At 37.7% G+C, this 15,391-nt stretch overlaps 1 protein-coding gene across 1 annotated transcript in view; it reads left to right on the top strand.

The window, feature by feature from the left end:
- Rheb (Ras homolog, mTORC1 binding) overlaps positions 1 to 15,391 on the top strand; it is a 45,478-nt gene that overhangs the window by 10,432 nt on the left and 19,655 nt on the right. The window contains exon 2 of the mRNA XM_026413853.2: positions 11,531 to 11,602. Coding sequence (XP_026269638.1) covers positions 11,531 to 11,602 — 72 coding nt within the window. The remainder of the gene's footprint in view (positions 1 to 11,530; positions 11,603 to 15,391) is intronic.

Consider the following 15,391-nt stretch of genomic DNA (forward strand, 5'->3'; position numbering starts at 1 on the left):
GATCTTTAGTTCTGCATAATTGTATTGCACAGATGTGTGAATACATTTATAGTAATAAACTGCTTCCTTAATCTAGCCAAGTTTCTGGATGTGCAGTATCCTAAAAAAATTGCACTGTACACAAAATGAGACGACCTTCAATTTTTTAGACTTCTGTGGAAGTCATTCTAGAGCTAAATTTATGACTTTTAGCTAACATTTATAACATCTGAGTTTATACAAATAGGATGTTCCTGTTTCTTTAAGCCTGTTGGATAGAGTGCCATTTTCCAATAGAAATAGAATGTAAGCCACATGTTACTAGGTTTTCTAGTGCCCACATTGACATAAACAGGTGAAACTAATTTAATATATTTAACTTAGCCCAAGATGTCCAAAATACTGTCATTTCAACATGTAATTGTACTTTTACATATCTTCATATTAAATCCTCAGTCTCTTGCATATTTTACACAGTGACACATCTCAGGACTAGCTACATTTCACGTGCTAACTGTCCAGGTGTGGCTCCAGGCTAGAATTGGGCTGCACATGTGTAGTGAGAAGTTAGCTGGTGTTGGGAGGTAAGGTCAGTGCAGATTTTTAAGGACTTTTGAAGAAATTATCTTCATAAATTTGAATATTTTGACCATTCATGCAATCTGGTGAATATATATTTTTAAAATCTCCTATTTTGTTATTAGCAGTTTGAGAATGTTAAATTTCATGCTCTTTTGATATGTTAAAGATTGTGTTTTGAGATTTTCTTTCTGCTTTTCTATATTTCCTACCCTCAATACCACTTCTAGCCTACCTCCCCAGTTTTGGCCCAAATCTAGGAAAACTCATTCTTTGTCATCATCTATTCCCTTGTCTTATAGCTGGCTTTACCTCTAAGTCATCATATAGTATTAATATTCTATTTAAAACATGTTTAAAATATTAAAACATCTAGTTTTCTGGGCTTGTTAGGCAGCACTCTTTTTTAGATTAATATTCCTGACAATTAATAAAATTCTTCACTTATGTAACTCATTCATGTTAAAATATACATAAACTTGTTTCTTACTTTCCTCAATGGAATATTTTTTGGTAACTTAATGCTTGGCAGTAGTAGATACACAATATATGTTTGAATGAGTGAGTAATAATTTTATGAGCCACCTTTACTTAGTTATTCTGCCATGTCTTTGTCATAATAATTGCACCTTAATTTTTTCCCCTCATTTTTTTCTCTACCAGCATCTAAAATTGGGAAATGAGTGTGAGAAAGAGCAAGATGATGTCAACCCTGCTTAATTCATAGGATCAAGTGAGATAATTATGTGAAAATGCTTTGCAGACTCTAAAACAGTGCCTTGTGTGAAATGTTGAAGATGGGGTTGTCTGCACCAGGTGCTCTCATCTGACCATGTGCTGGCCACAGGGTGGGTGTTAACATTAGAGTCATGATAAACATCCTGTTAAGATTATAATGCTTGGATAGCTATGCTCTCTTAAGAACACACTTCCTTAGTGATCTTCATATATACACAATTACTCCTTCCCCTCAGTCTTACCACTGTCCGAATTACATTTTTTATCCTAAAGTGGGTACATATAATTGTAAAGCAAGTAATCACCATATGAGGAACACATTGTTAAAAAAGAAATCTTTTTATAATCCATTGTTTTTCTAGCCCTTACAGCAATAAGTTCTAGTCTGTTTATAACCACAAGTGATTCTTCAGTCTTCCCTGCTGTTTGAAACCCAGTCTGTTTTATTGATTTCCTCCTTGTATCTCCTACAGCGAAGGGCCTTGATGTTTCTGCCCTGAGCCTGTAGAACACAGTAGAGAAGACTATGTGTTAGTTCCAGGCTTTCAGCCTAAAGAAGTTAACAGCCTCAGCTTTTATGTTCTTGGGAGCCTCAAGTAACATGCCAGAGGTCCCCCTCCAGCTGCCCAGCCCAAGGAGCCCAGAAGAATGACCCAAGTGAGACTCAGAACCAGTGAGTCTTGGCTATAGAAACACTAGCAAGTGAACAGTGTGATTGTTGCTCTCATTGACTAAGCTTTGTGCTGGTTTGAAATGTAGCAGTGGATAGCTGAAATAGTAATTTACTGCTTGAGGGGGACCTATGTGTGCTTGTATTTAACGATATTTTTATCATGTTATTTTGAGATTTTAACTAAAGTAGTTACTATAAATCATCTGTAGTTTCAAATTAATTAGATGTAGTTATGAAAACACTTTTTCACTAAGCTTATATCTGTCTTATGGGGGGTTATTAGTAGTAGTAATAATGGTGACACTTATTGAGCACAGAAATACATCCTAGGTATTCTACATGTATTTTCATTTACTATGTACAATATTTCTAGAAGGTAGGTCCTATATAAACTCCATTTTACTATGAGGAAAAAGTTCAAGAACACTAGAAAGTCAAGATAGTAGTCACCATCCTCACCTGCTTAGTAAAAAACATGTAAATGCCTTGTCTCCACTTTCCCCGTGCTTGTTTTTTTTTTCCTAAATCAAGTTAATATTGAGTTAGAATGGATACTTATATGTAAATTATAAGTGTAGAGTTAGATGTTAAATTCCCCTGTGTAACCTCCATCCCAATCAAACAGAACATCTGCATCATCTCAGAAAGATCCTTTGCACCCTTTTAAGTTAGTCCCTCACACCTCTCTCCCAGGCAAGTGCTGATCTCCTTTCCATCCCAGTGGATTAGTTTTATTTGTTCTGAAATTTCACAAATTAAATAATGTGGTAAGTTTTTGTTGTACTGTGGGTAGTATTCCATTGTATAATTGTACCTTCATTTGTTTTTCCATCCACCTATTGGTTGTTTCCTGTACTTAATTATTGAAGAATAAAGTTGTCACAAGCATTTGTATATGTCTTTGGATGTAGTATTCTTCATATTCTGTAAGAATTGTTTCTTGTTACATATTCTGAGTAAAAGTTCTTTTCAGAAATGTATATTGTAAATATTTTGCTTATGATTTATTTATTTTTTATCATGTGTGGAATCTTTGCCTACCTAAGGATCATAAAGATTTTCTCAGAAGTTTTCCTCTAGAAGTTTTATGGTTTTGAAGTGGGTTTATGATTAATTTCAGATTTTTGTGAAGATTTTCTGAAACTCAAGGTAATTTACATATAGAAAATTTATTCTCTTTCAGCAAGTTTTGACAAAGTTGTGTGACTACAATTTGGATATGGAATAGTTCTGAAAGAAAGTAGTTCGAATAGAACCCCAAAGATGATCTGTGCCTCTTTCTAGTTGTCCCTCCCCACTTTTTGTTTTTCATCCTTGTAATTGTGGATTTTGTTTTATTTACAGTGCTAGGAATGGAACTCGGGGACTCACACAGCATAGGCAAGCTCTTTACCCTTGAGCTGCACCCCTACCCCAACCCTGTAATTTTGCCTTTACCAGAATGCGTGATAAATGGTGGCTCACACCTGTAATTGTAGCTCCTTGGGAGGTGGAGGCTGGAGGATCACAAGTTCAAGGCCAGCCTAAGCAACTGAAAAGACCCTGTCTCAGAAAAGGGCTGGGGATATAGCTCATTCTTAAAGTGCTTGCCTAACATTCACAAGGCCCTGAGTTTGATCCCCAGCACCAAGAAAAAAAAAAAAGAAAAAAAAAAAACATGGTTTCATACTTGTTTAGATTTCTGGCTCTAGAATCTTCCTATGATGATCACTTAAACCAATTATTAGAAGGCAGCACTGATTGCCTGTGTCTTTTAGAGAAGTAAAAATTCATGGAGGAATTTTACTTCTGGACTGTCAAGAGTGGGTGTAGAGTTAGAGTGATGTAGGTAAAGTTCCATAAAGTAGAAGTGGCTGAAGGTGCTTATCACTGTGGAATACAAAATTATGAGCTAGAAGATAAGTAAGTTGAATGATTCTCCTAAGGAGATATTATACTTTTTTTCAGTTCTATTTTCATACAGTTAATATTGTAATCAGGATGGTTTTGACTGCAAATTAAGTCATTCTGGTTAGACAGAATGGATGGATGGAAGACTAGAGGTTGATTGAGTGGACAGTCAACTCAAAAACAGGTTCTTTCCATCCTTCCTTTTCTGTCTTCCTTGATGATGTTGACTTTGAGATGGTGTGGAATATTAGAATCATCTGGGGGAGGGAGCTTTTAAAAGACCCAGTGCCTGACCCCACACCCTGTACCAGTTGGATCAAAATCAGTGGATGTGAGATCCAGACAGTAGTTTTGGAAATTCTAAGTGATTCCTGGGGCAGCCAAGTTTGAGATTCAGTGTTCTAAACTCTCCAGAGCTTTGCCTCTCCAAGTGTGGTCGAGAGACTTTGCTAGAGAAAACCCACACCTCACTTCAGAGCTATGAATCTGCACTGAACTCTTTGCATTAATGTTGGACAACACTGCTTTAGAATACTGTTTTTCAAAATTGGCTGCAGATGGGAATCACTGGATGGATTTTTAAAGATTTAAATACTGAAGCATAGGTCCATCTCTAGAAATTCTGATTTGTGGGGGAGGGGTCTTCCTAAAGTATTACCCGGGTCCAGGTTTGGCTACTGTATCCCCATATATACTTAGCATGTTCATTTGTTTGCTGTAAATTGGTAATTAGATACAGCAGTTTGATCAGGTTTGGATAGTTTCTCCCTTCACCCCACTGATTGCAGAGTGGTGGTCTGTGTTCCCATCAGAAGGCACATAAAATCTGAGTATTTCTCTCTTTATGGTGTTGATAATTGCTGGTGATCATTATTGCTTAGCTACATTTACTCATTAGTTTAAAAAACCATGGTAACTGCTGAAGTTGTATCCTCTTGGTTACAGGAAATAGATATCCAGATTTTCTCCCATTTATTACACTTACTTTGAGTGTGTTTCTCCTGATTATCTTTTTTTGTACCTAGGAAGGGGTTTCATCTGTTCACTGTATTCCAGTACCTGAAATTGTGCCTGCTGGCACATAATAGCTGCTTTAAAAATAATTGAGTTTTATGAATGTCTTAATCTATAGAGCATGGAGCATTCGGGTATCAGAATGGAATGAAATGTTACCAAGCTTGGAATTATAAAAATTAGAACTTGTAGGAGGTAGAAACGGAAGAAAGACATATTGGGGAGCTGATCTTGTTTTACAAAAGCAGTTCTGCCTTTATCTAAAGAAATGAGAAGGTCAAGTGAATGCTTAACTCATTTAGCTCCAGGGAATTGGAAAGGTGAATAAACCAAATTCCTCTTCTGTGGAAATGTCATAATTTAACTCTATGGAGATAAATATCCAGAAGTCGCAGCTTGCCTCTGGCCAGTAGTTTTCTAGTTGATTCTTTAAATTCAGTTGTGTTCTTTCAGTTGTTTTCCTGCAGGTTTCATTGATGTCTGAGTTCCTTTGTAAAGTTAGAGAGCTGGTTCTTTTCCTTAATTGCTTCCAGAGTTTGAACCTCTATTTATTTGACCTATTGTTCAAGACTCCTCAAACTAGGATCTACATACTATTGTCAAGTATTATAGCCAGTTTCCTGTAGGACACACACTATGTACTTGCACCCCCACGGGTGTATTTAAATTGGATTGGTGGGATGGAGTTGTAAGTGGCTAAGATGATTTTCTATAGGCTGCACTCATCTTCAGGGTCAAGCATGCAGCACCCAATTGCAACAGCACCTATTGAGATCTTTCTCCGCCCATACAGCAAAAGGAAGCACAAATTAGTGCAAACCCTTGGCTTTAAAAAAATATATATATATATATATATATATATATATTTCAGAGGCAGGGTTATAACAAGCTACCTGGAATGGAATTATTCAATAATGAGACTGCTGAACTATTTTATGAAAAGGTTTAGAGGACACCAGGAGGGAGCAGGTAGAGAAAAGAGATAGAAGAGCTATGGTAAGCACTGGTGCCAGCCTATTTCTTTGAGTCAGTGATGATTAATAACAGCCAGGCCTGCATCACGGGATTGCATCACAGGATTCAGGCTCCATTCAGAGTCTGATGTGCACGAAGACTGGGTGGATAAGAGGATTTGGAGTAGAGAGTGCCTCCTGTATGTATCTTTTAATCATGGCTGTGTCTTAATCCTGGCTGGCCCCTATTATGTATTCTTTAAATGCTCATGATCTGAGCTCCTGGTCTGAACTGGAGTATTAGGGAACACCCTGGAGGCTGAGGCCACCAATTGTAATAGTTGAACTTGTTGCCCAAGGGCAGTAGTTCTCAAACTTCACCTCTGGGGCTTGTTTATATTCTTCCTAGAGCTTTCCATCCTGGAGGTTTAAGTAGATTTAATAATTTGCATTTATAACAAGTACCCTGAGCTAATGCTGGGCCGTCCTCTCTGCCCACACTTAAACATGTAGAACTGCTAGTGTAGGAGGAAAAGGAGTCACCCATAGAGGAGCCTATGGAGATTGGGTGGAGAGGGGAAGACCTGACTTGTTAAGGGTCACCAGCCCACACAGGTGCAGGGGATTTTTCCAACAGTTAAGCAGTAGCATTCAAGTAGATTAAGATCACAGAATGCTCAGAAAAAGGAAATTGGAGGCTTTTGACAAAAGGGTAATGGGAAATGATTTATCTTGGAGTTTAAGCTACATACAGAAGGAAGTGAAACCTATGGAATTGGTGATTTAGGGTCATGGTTTACTGTAGCATATTTCTAAGCTTTCTGACTGCAACCCAGTAAGAAATGCATTTACATTGTTACTCAGTCATAAATGTGTATAACAAAGACAAATTTCATGACACCTTTACTTACAACCCAGTGTTCTTGTCATGGCTCATTAAGTTGATCTCATGATCCAGTGGTGTTGAAACACTGCTTCAGAGGTGGTCTGGATGCACTGCCAGAGTACTTGGGTCTGTTGATTGGTCAGCACTGGGTACTCAGGAGGTAGGCTACTGAAGTGGCATGGAGATCATACTGGTGGCAAGACCACTGGGCTTTGAGGCTAAGTTGTTCAAGAGTGTACTAGCATGAACATCAAAATTCCTTGAAACAATGGTAAGAATTTGGACTAGGGACTGGGGCTGTAGGTCAGTGGCAGAGCCACTTGCCTAGCATGCCTGGAGACCCTGGGTTCAATCCCTTACAGCAAATAAATAAATACTGAAGAAGAACTAGGGAAGAAGAGGGCAGTCCTGAAAATCAGTATATGAGACTTGAGAGACTAATTAGTAGACAGAAAACCTATTCTCCATCATCCCAGTGAACTAGTAATATGTAAACTGTTCTAGAGAATAGTGGAGGGTGGGGGTAGGACAGATAGTACAATTAGTTTTTCTTTTTTCAGAACACATGAAAACAAGTTCAAAATTAATCTGAAAACTATTAAAGTAGTTGTGTAAAACAGTACCTGTTTCTCAGTAATCACAAAGTATAAGTATCAGCTAACAACCTTGAAGGCACACCGTCTATAGCGAAAATATTGGGTAAAAAAAACTTGCAGGGTACTGTTTTGTCTTGCCAGTTTTTTATCTTTGCCATTTTTACCTGTTAAAAGTTCAGAAGAGTGTTTTACTTTTGGCTTTTGTATTGGTTTTTGGTATTTTTGAGGAATGAGGCGTTGAACCAAGCACTCTACCACTGAGCTACATCTTCAGCCCTTTTGATTTTATTTTGACACAGGATCTGGCTAAGTTGCCTAGGCTGATCTTGAACTTGGGATTCTCCTGCCTCAGCCTTCAGAGTAACTGGGATTACAGGTGTACATCACCAGGCCTAGTTTAAATGATTTTTTATGGTTTGTATATTTGGTGTTTTTTGGTTTGGAGGAAGAGTATGTGGAAATTGTTTGTGGGGATTGGGATGTATTCTTTTAAAACCTTTTGGTAACATGTGTTAGGAAATGAGTGATTTATGTCTGTTACTGTGCAGATATGCTTACACCTGATCATGTGCTGCTTTTCTGTTTTCAGATCTCTCTTGGATTCTTGTCATGTAACTCTTTTCTCCCAAGAGTTGATCTGGAGTTTGGGATTCATCTTCAGTTGTACAGATTTATAAGCCTTCTAAGCGCCAAGTCATCTTTAGGAAATAGTTGGTATTTCAGAACCTGGGGTTTTTTAAGGACAAAAGCCAACTTAATGCGTGAAAGTATGAGGGAGGCTTTTAAAAAATGATCACAATGAAGAACATAGTTGGCTATAGATCAGCATTGGCCTTTTAGTAGCTGCCTGCAAGCTGCACACAGAGCTGGACTGCAGTCGCTGAACTGCTTCCTCAGAGACATCCCCTAAAGCCAGAAAATTTGGTAGCCAGAGCTGAGAACACTTGAAAATAAGTAGGGGGATTTGCTTACAAAGATTAATATCAATGCTGACTTATGAAGATTCAAATACTAGTTGTTTAATAATCCCCCTTTTAATGAAAATGGGGTAAAATAGCTATGTCATGTCAGCAAATAGAGCTTTTATGTCCATTTTTAAAGTCTCAATAATTAATGATCTCCCTTAGGGGGAGAGTCCAAGGGAAAAATCATCTTTTCTCTTCAGTCCCACTTATGCTAATGTCCTCCCAGGGGCTCTCTGATTGAGAAATCCAGTTTATGACAACTCTGGTATCCCAACTCAAGACAGACACCAGTCAGGATTTTGTTTTTGCCAGAATGATTACTTATGTTTTTCAAGTTAAATGTTAATATTGTCTGTCAAACAATTTATTCCCTTTATAATAAAAATAGGGAACTCTGAATGTGTAACAATATTGTATCTTTTAAATATAGTCAAGCCCTTTTATTTATCCATTTTTTCACTTTGTTGTGCCCAGCCCATCTCTCATGCTCTCTTGTTTAATGTATGTAACTTGGATGTTTTTTTGCTTAAATGTGGCTTTCTACATTTCATATGGTAGTTCTAGAGGCTGTTCACCCCCTCCTTCACCCTTCCTAGTAAGTTTTTCTAGGGCCAGTATAGAGGCCAGTGCAGAGAAAGTCCCCTCCAGGGTTTCTGCTAGTTTCCCACCTTTGGGGATCTTATATATCATATATGACCCCTTTCTTTTGTTTTATTTGTTGACTGAATGATTGATTGCAGTACTAGGAATTGAACCTTGGGGTGTTCTACCAGTGAGCTACATCCTCAGCCCTTTTTGTTTTTTGAGACAGTCTTGCTAAATTTCTCAGAGTAGTTTCAAATTTGTGATTCTCCTGCCTCAGTCTCCCCAGTAGCTGGGATTGCAGGCATGTACCATCATGTTCAGCTCTTCTACTTTTAATCCAGTCCTACTTTTAGAAACATTACAGGACTCTTTATCCTCTTTCCTTTTTTCTTTGTAACTTGGACCTTTATCTTGGGGTAAATTTTGTCCTCTGCTTTCTTCCTTCTTTTCATTTGTAAGATGTACATACAGTGCCTCATACCTACATAAGGTTAAAGGTTTTTTTTCTTCAGGTAATAATGTTAGATATACATAAATAAGAATTTTTTTAACTCCCTTTTCAGTTTCACTGACAAGGTTTTTTTCTCTCTGTTCACAACTTAAAATAATTGTTACATTTTGTGGGCTAGCATATACAGCATGGTTTCTTTTTTCTTTTTCAGTTGTAGATGGACACAATACTTTTTATTTTTATGTGGTGCTGAGGATCGAACCCAGTGCTTCACACATGCTAGGCAAGTGCTTTACCACTGAGCTACAATAGCAGCCCCATACAGCATGATTTCTTTTGAACACAATCTAGTTGAAATTGATGGAGTTTCTAAACTACTGTTGCATCCCTATATGGTAGACAGACCCATGATTGGATGCCAATGAATACGAGTTATTGTTCCTTCGTCTCTATGAACTGTTTTATATTTATATCAAGTTAAGATCTTTGGTAGTATCTGAATGGAAGACTGGGGTCTGAGCTTTAATCTCATTCGTTGATTTAGAAATGAGTGTGTCAGGTAGTACACTGGTCTTAGTGAACAAATAAGAGGACAGTTTCAGCTAACCTGAAGTAGTAAGAAGTAGTGAAACAGGATAGATACGAGACTGTTAGGAGCTAGGTGCTATCTTAAGTCAGGTGGCCTTCTCTGTAGAACTGATGTTGGAGCACAGACCAGAGTGACAAAAATGAGTCATACCATCAGATCTGGAAGGATGGTAGCTAGAATAAAGAGGCTAAGGTAGTAGGAACTTGGCAGAAACATCAGGGATGTGACTGGAGCCTGGGGGGTTCAGGGGCCAGAGAGGCAGCCAGAACTGGCAGGTTGTGGTCAGAGATGAGAATTCATTCTGACTGCAGCAGGAGTCAATGGGTCTGCTGATTTTCTTGATTTTTCTAGCTGTCTCCCAGCAGATCCTGCTTTTATTCCAGCTTTTTAATGAATTGATTTAATTTTTGAGCCTGTGGGGAATGTCTTGGTGTGAAAACCTTTCACAGCTTGTGAGTCTGCCTCCCTGTGGTTTTGTGCCCATCATTACAGACCCTAGCAGTGCAGGGTGTGATTGTCATACATACCTTTTGAGATGGAAGAGAATATGGCAAGCATGTGGAGCATATGTTTAATAATGTTCTGAGGATGTGAAAGAGAAAGGTTTAGAAGTGACATGAGGGAGGAACAACTTACTATTAATCTCTCTCTCTCTCTCTTTTAGTTGTTAGACCTTTACTTATTTATTTAATATATGGTGCTGAGAATCAAATCCAGTGCCTCACACATGCCAGACAATTCACTGCCGCTGAGCCACAATCCCATCTTGATAATAACTTAATCGATTTGAGTTCTCCATATTTCTTCCCAGAATAGTTACATACCCTGTTCTGAAGTTCTCCAGTAGAAATTTCAGAAAACAAATAGGGAAGTGGGAAGTTCTTGTGTTAACATGTAGGCCCAGTTGGTACTGGTGAAATCTAAATATTTCTTTTTTTTAAGAGAGAGAATGAGAATTTTAATATTTATTAATTTTAGTTTTCGGCGGACACAACATCTTTGTTTGTATGTGGTGCTGAGGATCGAACCCGGGCCTCACTCATGCCAGGCGAGCGTGCTACCGCTTGAGCCACATCCCCAGCCCCTAAAATATTTCTTAATTTTCTAGACACTCCCAGGTCTTTAATGCTGAACAATTGGAATAGGATTTCTATCTGAAGGAGTTTTTGAAATAAAAGGCTTATGTTACATGTTTTCATATTACTGATTTTGAAAGCTATACCTGGTAACGCTTTTAACAGCCATATATAAAAGAGCACATGTAAACTACATTTTCATAATAAAATTAAATAGCCAGATTTCGAGGACACCAGAGGAAGTCAGCCTAGTTTAGATCTTCTTGAAGAGTTTACAGTTTAACTGGATATATGATGTCCTTATTGGTCAGTGATACTTGTTAATGTCTTAGAATTATTTAGTTCATAATGACTTAATTGCTTTAAGTCTTATATAAAGCAAATTAAGGAACAGTACTTTGCTTTTTGAAATTGCTCAAATAATAATTACAGATGTTTTCTGACCCTGGTCCTTTAGTTTCTTCAAATTTAGAGTGACTTTTTTTTTTTTTTTTTAAAGTAGAATCTGTCTACCTTAACATGCCAGTACATGCTGAGCTGTTGTTCTCTTCCATAGGGAAATCCTCACTGACGATTCAGTTTGTTGAAGGCCAGTTTGTGGACTCCTATGATCCAACCATAGAAAACAGTAAGTATTGTTTTGAGTTCTTCTAAGTTGAGAAGGCTTCTTTTGCATACAGATGGTTGTGTGTATTCCTGGAGGCCTTTATTGTAGGGAGATATTCAGTTAAATCTGTGTTTTTCCAACTAGGGTCAAAGAAAGTTTCCAGAAACTTTATCTACTTTACACTGAATGATTATTTTCATTCAGTGCCCAAATTCCTTGCCATGTAGAAATTGTTACTCATGTCACTAGGATCTGGTCCTCTCCTGGAATGTTCATATCCAGAATATGCTTCAAGAAAATAGTAATAGAGAGCACATTCTTTTTGTTGTTGTTTCCTTTCTTTCTTCCTCTCTGAAGTAGCCTTTTTAGAGAGTTCAAGCTGAAAACACTCCATACCCTAATCTCTTACTCTTGCAGAAGCTTAGCCACCCCCAACCACTTCCAGCCCTAAAGACGTGAAAGAGGTTACAGAGAAATGAGCTATTCTGGGGTTGGAGCAAATAGTTATAGCATTAAAAAGAAGTTGGCTCAGGGAACCTGTTGGCATTTCAGGCCATGTGCAGAAAAAAAGCACAGACAACCAGAACCAGCCACAACCAACCTTTGTTTAGTTTGAATCAATGGTTTAAAAATCTTCCACAAGAATTCTAGGGACCACAGAGGATAATCTAAATAGTAACATCCAGGGAAGCTGAGTTGCTGGGAGTGAAACTGATCTTATTTCAAGCTATTTTAAAATCCTAGGTAAACCCTGGAACCAGTCTTCTCAGATTCTTGAAATCAGGTCTTAGATCTAAGATTTGCAGGCAGGAACACAGATTTAAATATGGGATGGATCAAAACCTTCTGGTATGGTAGACATAAAGCAGACTGAACAACTCGGTTCATGCCTGCATCTTGCAAAAGAAGTACTTCAGTGCTTTGCTTTTTAACAGAGGGTTTGCAGACTGCAGGTTAGAAGGGCACACTGCTTGTTTTTGTATAGCGCAAGCTAAGAATGATTTTTTTTTTTTAAGTCCAAAGAATGTTGTGACATGTGAAAAGTATATGAAATTCAGGTTTCAGCACCCAGAAATAAAGTTTTATTGGAACATTTATGTTATTGCCTTGCTTATTTCTTTACATATTATCTTTGACTGCTTTTGCTCTATAGTGGCATAATTAAACTGTGTGGCCTACAAAGCCTGAACTATTTACTCTCTGGCCCTCTACGGGGAAAGTTTGCTTAACTGCTGGCTTAAAATTGTCTTTTGTGCCCCACTATCCTGGTGAAAAAGGAAATCTGTCCTTTGCTAAACTAACTCAAGACCCACTTTTGGAAGTAATCACTGCTGGTTATCTGCAGAGAGGAGTCCTGAACAGGCTGTATTGCATTTAGCTGGGTACTTAGAGAATAAGCACATTAATTTGATGCTACGGTGAATGGTTTGGTTATCTATCCGCTGGAATAAGAACATAAGAAAACAAAGATCTTAGCTTTAATATTTGCTAAATATAGCAAATTGGGACTTTATGGTCTTAAAAAGATAAGGCTGATTTGGGAATTTTATTCATAGAATAGTAGAAGATCATTTTCTTGGTAGCTCTGCATGTAATAATGGTTATTATAATTGTAGATTTGTGCCATTTAGAGTTGAGTTGGAAGGAAGATCATGGTGTTTTATATAAATACATTTTCTTCATAGGTAAGTAATTGATAGAAGAAAGTTCAACTTACATATTATCTGAGAAAATTATCTGAGAAACAGAATGGTATAACTCTACTTTTTTTTTGAGATGGGGTCTTGCTATATCATCAAGGCTTGTTTCCAATTATTGGGCTCAAGCAGTGTCCTCCCAAGTAGCTGGGACAATAGGCACACACCTCCTCTCTTGGCTAGACTGGCTTCCCAACAGTGTCAATGTCATCTTTATTTGTGTTTTTTAAATTTTTTCCCAAAATGCTCAACAGTGAGGGCTTTTTTTTTTTTTTTTTTAATCTCAAACATGAATTCAGTTTATTCATTAAAGTCTTTTTTTAGGCAAGAGCAGAGATGAATGTCAAATTTCATGACTCCCTTGAGGGTTTGTGAGGCATATTCTGGCATGAAAATCTGTTCAATTTCTGTCCACTCTGTGTTAGTTTTGTCACGATGACCTAGCAAGAACAACTCAGAAGAGGAGAAGTTTATTTTAGGCTCACAATTTCAGAGGTTCAGTCCATGATTAGCCAACTCTGTTACTCTGGGCCAGAGGTGAGGCAGAGAGAACATCATGGCAGGGCATGGCAGAGAAAGCTGCTCTCCTCCTGGTAACCAGGAAGCAGAGAAGGCACTTGAGGAGCCAAAGACAAAATACATAATCCCCAAGCACTTCCCCTGGACCACTTTCTACAGTCATGTCCTACCCACCTGTAATGATTACCACCCACTAATCTATTCAAATTATTAATCCACTAAATGGATGAATTCACTGGTTAGGTTATAGCTTTCCCAAGCATTTCACTTATCAGTATTCTTTGTCTCACATGTGCTTTCAGGGTCCCTGTCATACCTGGACAATAACATCGTGTTTCTGTTAGTCTTTGCTAGACTATCTATTCTACCCTGATTCTATTTGGTGGAAAAACATTTTAGCAATAACAGTGAATTCTAAAGAGAGGAAAAGGTTATTGTGAACATTTTGCTAATATGGATGATTTTCGGATTTTAAAAAATACAGTACTCCCTAGGTCTGGAAATTATCTAGCAATTTATTTTATAGTTATCTTTACAGTGGGAGAATGGGCTATTTATAGTAGACATTCAGTGGTGTCAGATTTCAATGAAGTATTACTGTAAAAGCTAAAATTTGGAGATCCTGTCATCTTTAACAATAGGGGTATAAGAAAATAACTTGAATAAAACCACATGGTTTCTAGTTTGGGAAAACTTTTAGGCCAGAAATATGTATATGCAGAAGTGCTTTGTCATCTACTATTGCATTAATCAAACAAAATACAGACTTACTGATACAGTAAAATTAAACAAATGTGAGCTTATCATTTAAAAAGCAAAAATAGCAATAGTTTATAACCTCTGCCATCTCACAGTAGCACTATTGATGAATGATAAAGCTCCTATGAGAATTTGGGAAATTCTAGAAGTTTTGCAGTGTTATCAAGCTTGCCTGCTGCTAGATTTTCTCAGTGGGATATGAATTAAAAACAATACTGAGCACATTACAAAGTGAGATTTGTGTTACTTTAGTAACACAAATCTCACTTCATGAATGCCAAATTTTAGCAACCTCTGTTAGCTTGCCTAGTAGCTGCTACTGGTAAATAGCTATTAATCTACTTAAGAGAATTTGAGGGTTTTAGAGTGGAGTGTATTAATTTCTCTAGTAATTGAAAAAGGAGGATAAAGAAGGCTTAAGGAGAGTGATATCAAGAGAAAGTCAGCTTTCTGTTTCTACTCCTGGTTGGAATTAGAGGACAGAATAGACTTGCTGCTGTTCTGTCCTCTCTTCCATTTTTTTCTACAGTACCAGCAGAGGCCCTTTCCCATGATAAAATAGAAGGTCTTCAGTTTCATTTTCTGCTTTGTGTAAAGGAATTTAAATCCCTTTATATGTGAAGATCTCCTTGAATGTTAGTATTTTCTTTCCTTTATTTCTTAGGCACAATATATTTCTTGCCCTCTTGCTCTTAGGTCACTGGCCAGTACTTCCCCAGGCTCCTTGACTGATCTTGTGCATCTCCCTGACTTAGCAGTATAGGTTGCTTTGCACTCCTGGTGACCTTCCCTCTTCTGTTTGCTATAGACCCACAAATGTGTCTCCCCAGCCTCA

Source organism: Urocitellus parryii, chromosome 3 (genome assembly GCF_045843805.1).
Source record: "Urocitellus parryii isolate mUroPar1 chromosome 3, mUroPar1.hap1, whole genome shotgun sequence".
Classification (NCBI taxonomy): Eukaryota; Metazoa; Chordata; class Mammalia; order Rodentia; family Sciuridae; genus Urocitellus; species Urocitellus parryii.